The following is an 8200-nucleotide window of genomic DNA, read 5'->3' on the forward strand; positions in this document are numbered from 1 at the left end:
TTGGGAACACAAGGAAAATAGGGATCTGGGTTCCTGGTCCTTACACAGCCCACAGGCCAAGAGCCCTTTAGCTCTCACCCTTCGGCTTGCGCCTCTGGCAAGGCGCAGCTTAATAATGCAAAGAGGGTGGGGCCTCAGTCTGCCCCAGGAACACAGCCCCTCCTAATCAATCAACAACAATCACCTTCAGCCCACTCAAACCAAACAAACAGCAGTTCCCCAGCAACCACAAACTCAGAATTTTCAACAGTCACAAACTCAGATATTCTCAGCAACTCCCCCAGCTGTTTAGAAAGCCAAACTTCACCCTTATAGCACTTCTTATCTGCTCTCTCTCAGAGCTCTCTGAAATGTGCTCAGCCTCTGGAAAGGTGCAGCTTATTGTACTTTGGTACTGTTCCAAGAAGACAAGAGTCACTGGCAAAGAAAGCAGTGATCTTGGATCCCAGAAATGTTGAAGTCAAAAGGATGTATAGCAGATTGGCTCTATGAGAAAGCATTTCATGCGAAACATGATCCAGAAGTCGATGGGCACGTAAGGAAAATCACCCTTGGAGCCTGATCTTTTAAGGGAATTGGATACCACAGAGAACTGAACAAAAGGATTGAAGGAATAAGTACTGAGGACTTTGTATTTTGGATCCTGGTGGATCCTGTCCCTTTGTGATTTTTTGTACGCTGTGTATTTGTTATCGTCTTTACACTTACTGAAATAACAAAGAGAGACTTTATATTATTGATTTTTATCGAGTGTTTTGTACACAGTGTTGGTTGTTCTTCTGCGGGAGAAGTCGAAGGCAGCAGGAGCTGAGGAAGTCCCAACATGAAATGGATGGACTAAGTCAAGGAAGCCCAGAGCCCTCAGTTTGCAAGACTTGACCAAGACCATTAACGTTTGGGAAGGACATTCATTCACAGGGTCACCCTAAGTCAAAAGCGACTTCACACACACACACACACACACACACACGTGAAAGTAACACAGCAGGGAGTTGGCTGAATATGAACTTTTCTCTCAGTTGTGCTGCATTCACTAATAGTAAGGGGTGTGTGATTGTTGTTTTAATAGATTGGCAGGATTGGGTCCTCTCAATCCAGTAAGCTGACTGCAGAATCCTTTTCTGTCGTTGGGAGCCTTCCTCTCGAGGAAGAGCCCAATGTGCATTGTCTCCGTCTGATGCCAATTAATCTCTGTCTGATTGTTGTTTTTGACCAGGAGGTGGGTTTAGCGCTAAGGACTCTGCTGGCCACTGTGGATGAGACCATCCCCGTCCTTCCAACAAGCACTCACAGGGAGGTAAGCAAAGGTCCCAGATCACAACAATATGGATCCTGTTGGAGGGATTACAGAGCAAATTAGTGCAGACAGAACCCACAGAGTGGGAAAAGTTAGCTGCTTTAACTTATTTGTATTGCTGAACTGAGACTTTTTCTGCTGTGATTTGGAAGCTCTCATTCTCCAAGGTGTATGAGGCAGGGCCTTACCAGAAGTGGCACCTCAAATGTGGAGTTCTCTCACTCTTGCTGCAGAGAGCATATTGGCTGTGAGTTTTGGCTTTTGTTTCAGCCTGGATCGTGCTCTGCTTTACATGGGTTCAGCTGTTATTCTGTTTCATTCATCTGATTTTTTTTAATTGTATGATTTTTAACTCTCTTTAAAATTTTGTATGCCTCCTTGAAGCCATGGCTAAGGACAAGATATCTATATTTTTAAAAATATCTTTGTTTCATGATATGTGAAAATCCTTTGCACAGAACAGACAAAGCGGCCTGATACTGAAGCGGAGCACGGGTCTCTCAGAGTCAGTATTGTCTGCTCAGACTGGCATCAGCATTCTACGGTCGGAGGTGGAGAAGGGTCTTTCAGATCACCTCCTACCCGATTCTTTTCACTGGAGTTGCCAGAGGTGGAGCGTGGGACTCTCTGGGCACCAAGCAGATGCTCTGCCACTGAGCCGCAGCCCGTCCCTTTTCGTGCTGGATGCTTCGTTTTTAACTAGCCGAATCCTCCCTTTGAGACAAGTTGCCCACCCCTGAAATGATACGCCACGTGCATGCCTTATAACGTGCTCAGGATGTGTTGGCAGTGAGCTGCAGTAGTTTGAATCCATACTCTGCCCTTTACACTTTCTTTGGAAGAGTGGAAAATCCTCTTTTACTGGGTCGAACTCTCTGGGCAGGTTGGAAACGTGGCGGGGTAAAAAAATCCTTATTGTGAGGACGTGTCGTCTCCTCAGTTTTTATAGGAGCAGGAGCCAAGGTAGCCCAGCTGGTGTGAGGCCCTTCTCTTCTGCAGTCGTCTGCAGCAGAGAACTGACTAGCTGCTTGCTCATGTCACAGGGCAGGGGGAGAGGAGTCCGCATTCATCCAGAAGCTGTGATTTATGTCCACAAATCACATCACAGAACCTTTATTGGCATAACAACAACAGTATCAAATCAAGGAAGCAGGGGGGAAAGGTGGTTAATTAAACATTCTACACAGACTTCTCCTCTTATAAGCACAGTAATTGAAGTTTGCCACCACCTTGATGGTTTCAGCCTTATTTGAGGCTAGTAAGCTTACTGCCTTGCTTTCATCAGATTTACCCCACAGGGACTGCAATATAGGATCCAGATAAGATGCACATAAATCACAATAGAATCTACAGGATAAAAGTACATGGTCTGTTCCTTCAGTTTTCTTCAGCCCACAGGGACAGAGCCTATCAAGGAATGGTATTTTTTTAAACCTCCGCAAATCAAAAGGCCTGACTCAGAGGATCCCAGGAGTGAAACTGAAATGTTACACAGGGATATCCTTATTTTGTAAAAGTTCCTTGGAGATCTGCATTACGCCTCTCACTATCAGCTGTGAAAGGGGGCGGGGAGTCTTGAGTCAGTTTAAAAACTATATTGAATTGGCAGTTTTGTGAACGGCAGCCCTCTTCATCAGGGTGCCGCCGCCTTATGATCTTATAAGCAGCTTTAAAGGGGGATTAGGTAGATTTGTGGAGGATAAGTCTGTCCGTGGCTGCTAGCCATGGTGGCTGAAGGGAACCTCCACCTTCAGAGGCGCTGATCCTCTGAGTCCCAGAGCCAGGAGGCAACATCAGGGGAAGGTCTTGGCCTCCATGCCCTGTTGTTGACGGCCCAGAGGAGCTGGTTGTCGACTGTGTGAGACAGGAATGCTGGACTGGATGGACCATTGGTCTGATCCAGCAGGGCTCTTCTGATGTTCTTCCTTGGCGCTGCGCACCATCTCTGCTTTAGCCTTCAGTCACTGCAAAAATGGCCCAGACCTCACCTTAAACCCTTTGAGGAGGGGTCACCATCAGTCGGATGCAACGTCACGACACTTTTCACCACCGCCAGTGGAATCTTGCCTCCTGTTCATTTCTCAGCCTCTCTTCGGTTGTGAACGGTGAACAAGATCCAGCTCTGGGGCTCTTCTTTGCATTGAGCTTTTCGCAGGGGAGATGGGTGCTTCGCGGATGTGCTGTATTTAGCTTGTGTTTTGGGCTAAGCGTCGATCTTTTCTCCCTCCCAGATTGAGATGGCTCAGAAGCTCCTGAACTCAGACCTGGCTGAGCTGATCAGCAAGATGAAGCTGGCTCAGCAGTACGTCATGACCAGCCTGCAGCAGGAGTACAAAAAGCAGATGCTGACGGCCGCTCACGCTCTGGCCGTGGATGCCAAAAACTTGCTCGACGTTATTGACCAAGCCAGGCTAAAATCCATCAGCCAGTCCAGGCCCCACTAGAGGTGGAGGGTGGCGTTCACACCGCGCTGTTTAGAAAGAGGCGCTCTCGCCGGGAGAGCCAGCGTCAGCCTTCCAGCAGAAATGAGGAACGGTCTCTGCGTGGCTCTGGGTTTCGAGCAATTCCCATCCGGCTTCACTGAATGGCACCTGTCGGCTCTCTTCTCTTTTCTCATACTTTTAAAGCAAGGGTTTGTTTTGAAATAATCCACAATGCCAAGTAAGGTCTGAGATCCAAAATAAAAATTAAAAAAAGGCAATTTCCACAGAACTCTGTACAGACGCCTGAACGGTGGAAACCGATTTGAAATGTCTTTTTGCATCACATGGAATGTGACTCACTCAAATTTCTTTTTAAAAGAAAAGAGAAACGCCTCCGATCTAGAACTGTCTCCAGGCTGCAGAACTGAGCTCGATATTGTGAAGAATTCTGGGAAACCTCAGGGCTGAGAATTCTTGCCTGCGATCCATCTTATGTGGACTCTCCAGACTGGAATACTTTTTTTTAATTAGAACACTTAATGCCACAAGAAATGCTAATCACAATTTACAGAGAAAGAAGATTTTAAAAAGCTATATTTTCAAAGCGTCAGTCATAAACTAAAAGTCCTCTTCATCTGTTGTCCCTCCCCCAACCCATTCCATGTGGATGTGACCCATTGGATCAGAACCGTAGCCATAGAAACAGAGAACTTGATCTCTCTCCAACCAGAATAACGTGCCAGTTTTTTGTAGCATTGTTATTTTCCTCGGAAGCAAACACAAACAAGAAAACAGAAAAGCTGCTTTGTACCAGAGCAACTCGAGAGCTGCATTTAGAAGGAAAAGAAAGTTCTGTAACCATACATGTCCCCCATTTTTATATAATTTATAAAGATTAAAGCCATGATGGATATTTTAAACCTACTGGAGTGGTTAAAATCAGCACTTGGCTGGATGGATGGAGAACAGGAAAATTGCAGATCCTTCTTTTGGTTTTCTTCCAGTTGCTTGCATGCTGTTGGACGCGCACTGTTTGGAAGGGAGGAAATGGTATATCCCAGCATGCTGGCTAGTCTGGGGGTTCCCACCGCACCTGCTGAACAGCAGCCTGTTTTGCTCTGCAAGCAGGGCCCGTTCTCCAGAGAAAGGATCAAGGCAGGACTCCGAGGCACTACCAACACTAGATCAAGGCAGGCAGCTGTGATAGTCCGTCTGTAGCAGTAGAAAAGAGCAGGAGCCCCGTAACACCTTAAAGACTAGGGAAATTTGTGGTGGGGTAGGAGCTTTTGTGAGTCACTGCTCAGTTCCAGTCGTTCCATTAGTCTTTAAGGCAGGGGTGGGGAACGTCTGGCTCAAGGGCCATTTACGGCCCTCGAGATCACTTGGTGTGGCCCTCGGGGATTGCTGGGCCGAGCTGAGCCACATGGTGGCCTCCCTGGGACCTGGCCAGCTGGCGATGACTGTAGGGCCCAGATGCGCTGTGTAGCAGCCTCCCTGGCCAGCAGGGATCGCAGGGCTCAGCCGCACTGCGCAGCAGCCTCCCTGGGCCTGACTGGCCGGCCAGGATCACTGTGGGGCCTGGGAAAAAACTAATATGCTAATGAGTTCCCATTGGGCTTTTTCTACAAAAAAAAAAAAACGCCCTGGACCCTAGGCATTTGCCTAGGGCAGTGGGCCAGGGGTGTGTGTGTGTGTGCCAAATTAGGCTCTCCCCACATGACTTCAAATAGAAAAATAATTATTTGCATTAATTTTGCCAGCCTGAATTGTTCTCCCTTGGCGCGGAGCAGTTTTTTAAGCTGATAATTTTGTGTGGCCCGCAGATGATATTATAAACATCCAAATGGCCCTTGGCAGAAAAAAGGTTCCCCACCCCTGCTTTAAGGTGCTGCTGGACGCTTGCTGTTTTCTACTATTACCAACAGTAGTACGTCCGGTCAAGTACAAGCCTAATCTCTCTCTCCCGCTCCTGATGTCTTTTGACACACCACAATCTTCATATATAGTGAGGGGGTTTGCTGTTTGGGGCCAAAAAAGGCATAATCTGTCCCTTGCATTTGAGAGCTCAAGAACTTAGATTTATACCCCGCCCTTTGCTAAGTGGAGTCTCAGAGCAGCTAGCAGTCTTCTTTCCCCTCCCCTCCCAACAAGACAGCCTGTTGTCTTGGAGAGGGCTCTCCAAGAAGTGCTCTTGAGCAGAAGTGCTGAGAGAGTTATGATTGACCCAAGGTCACTCCAGCAGTTGCATGTGGAGGAGCAGACCTGGTTAACCCAGTTAGAGTCTATGCAAACTGGCTCAGGTTTCATTTAAAAGATTTTCCAGCTGTTTTTGCTTCTGACACAGGAGTTGTGGCGTGTGGCAGAGGGTTTGAAGGATGCTCAGTGACATTTGTGAACCTCTGCCTAAGAGCATTGGGAGAAATTTTGAAAACTCCCAGGCCCGAATTTTAATTATATTTAAGTTGCAATGCCAGAGTGTTGAACCTGGAGACACAGAGTCAAGTCAGTGGTGTGACTTGACAGCTATTGGGCAATGTGGACGAGTGGCCCACATTCTTCTTGTGAAAAGCATCGATGCCTCTTGCAGGTTAACTTGTAGTTTTCTCACACGCAAGTACTACTTTTATCATGAGGCTTTCAGTACCACCAATAGCTTTTTGAAAGAAGCGTCACTCTGCTTCTGAGCTGAACAGGGGCCGAACTGCTATAGCCTGAACCTCATTTTTCTTTGGGAGGAATGGGAAAGGGGGAAAAAAAATAAGGAAGACGAAAATACTTGATGGAGCACAAACGAAGTTGCAGCGGGTTAGGCAGAAATTCTCATCACACCCACAGGTAATAGTTTTTATATAAGAAGTTGTTGAACAGAAGCCTGATGCATCTATATGTAAGTACAGAGAACTGCAGACTGAGGTCACACACAATGCAAGAGGCTGATTAAGATTCTATGCAAAGCACAAGTTTTCCTATAGGTGCATAGGCCATTGCAGCAAAACCAGAAGTGCTACAAGGCTTGAAAAACCTCAGGAAATGCATGAAATAAGTGACCCGAGTTCAATCCTGGTGGAAGCTGGGTTCAGGTAGCCGGCTCATGGTTGACTCAGCTTTCCATCCTCCTGAGGTCGGTCAAATGAGTACCCAGCTTGCTGGGGGGAAAGTGTAGATGACTGGGGAAGGCAATGGCAAGCCACCCTGTAAAAGTCTGCTGTGAAAACATGAAAGCAACGTCACCCCAGAGTCAAAAACGACTGGTGCTTGCTCAGGGGTATTACCTTTACCTTGTAGACCAGGGGTGGCCAAACTTGCTTAACTGTAAGAGTCACTTAATGTCTGAAAGCCACAAGACAGGAAGGGATGGAAAGAAAGCAACTTTTGACTTTTGTCTTCAAGCTGGGTGACAGGGCCATGGGGGCTTCAAGAGCCACATGTTGTTCTCGAGTCAGTTTGGTCACCTCTGCGCTAGACCATACCTCTTATTTCCTTTATACACCCATGCACAGACACCCCCTCCCTACTGGTTTCACCATATACCTCCTGTACTTGTACTTCTTACAAAACTATGCTTTCCTGCAGTTTAAACATCTGTGCCCTCATTAGCAGGAGGTTTGGATAGAAACAGTGTATTAATTGCCATGTCTACTTCGGTCAGTATCAGCACTCCTTATAGGAACAGCTCAGCGACCGTTAGGATTTTAAGCCACGTTGGTCTGAAGCGGTAGAACAAATTTTGAGCTGAGGCACCTTTAAGACCTTAAAATGTGCCAGTAGATTCGAAATTTGTCTTTACTCCTACATTGGAGACTGGCACACGCAGGCAGCTGTGTGTACTGAGTCCCTGTGCAGAGGATATGAATGAAATGCTGGCTTACAGAGACATCAAGAACCACAGAAGTGAAATCAACCCATTGATCTGATCAGTATAAGTGAGGCTGGCTAGTGGACTTTTAAACCCTAATGGGGTTTTTCAATTGGGGAGGGTTTTTCAATTGGGGAGTGTAAATGCTACTGCAGAATGGCTGCACCACAGGAACGCCAACCTCTACACATTTTTAAAATACTTTTAAATTGAGAGACACCATGCTTCACTTATGACATTGGTGTGGTCCAGGCCAATTTTGCCTTTTGAGAGAAATGGCAAAAAGGCTAGTAAACCACACTGAATTTATAGAGAGCAGCAAGGCAGACTTTGGGGGGCAAAGGTCTGGGTCTACTAATGGCAAAAATCTATTTTACAGTGAACACTATGCTTTTGGATCACAAGCAGCCAGGGAACCTGCCTTCAGAGGTATTAATCCTCTGAATCCCAGAGCTGGGAAGGCCTCTATATCCTTTTGTTGGCTCTCCAGAGGAATTGGTTGGCCTCTGTGTGAGACAAGATGCTGGACTTGATGGACCCCTCACTGACTCATCCAGCTGGGCTCTTCTGAGGTTGTTCACTGTCATTTGCTGCCTTTTAGCACTCAAAGGACTCATCACTGAC

At 46.8% G+C, this 8200-nt stretch overlaps 1 protein-coding gene across 7 annotated transcripts in view; it reads left to right on the forward strand.

The window, feature by feature from the left end:
* PTK2 (protein tyrosine kinase 2) overlaps window positions 1-4640 on the forward strand; it is a 287679-nt gene extending 283039 nt beyond the window's left edge. For all 7 annotated transcript variants that reach the window (XM_060243192.1, XM_060243190.1, XM_060243189.1 and 4 more), the window contains 2 exons: window positions 1217-1297; window positions 3529-4640. In XM_060243192.1, the coding sequence (XP_060099175.1) occupies window positions 1217-1297; window positions 3529-3741 (294 nt within the window). In that variant the 3' untranslated portion in view covers window positions 3742-4640. The remainder of the gene's footprint in view (window positions 1-1216; window positions 1298-3528) is intronic.
* Window positions 4641-8200: the final 3560 nt, after the last annotated feature.

This window comes from Heteronotia binoei, chromosome 7 (assembly GCF_032191835.1).
Source record: "Heteronotia binoei isolate CCM8104 ecotype False Entrance Well chromosome 7, APGP_CSIRO_Hbin_v1, whole genome shotgun sequence".
Lineage (NCBI taxonomy): Eukaryota > Metazoa > Chordata > Lepidosauria > Squamata > Gekkonidae > Heteronotia > Heteronotia binoei.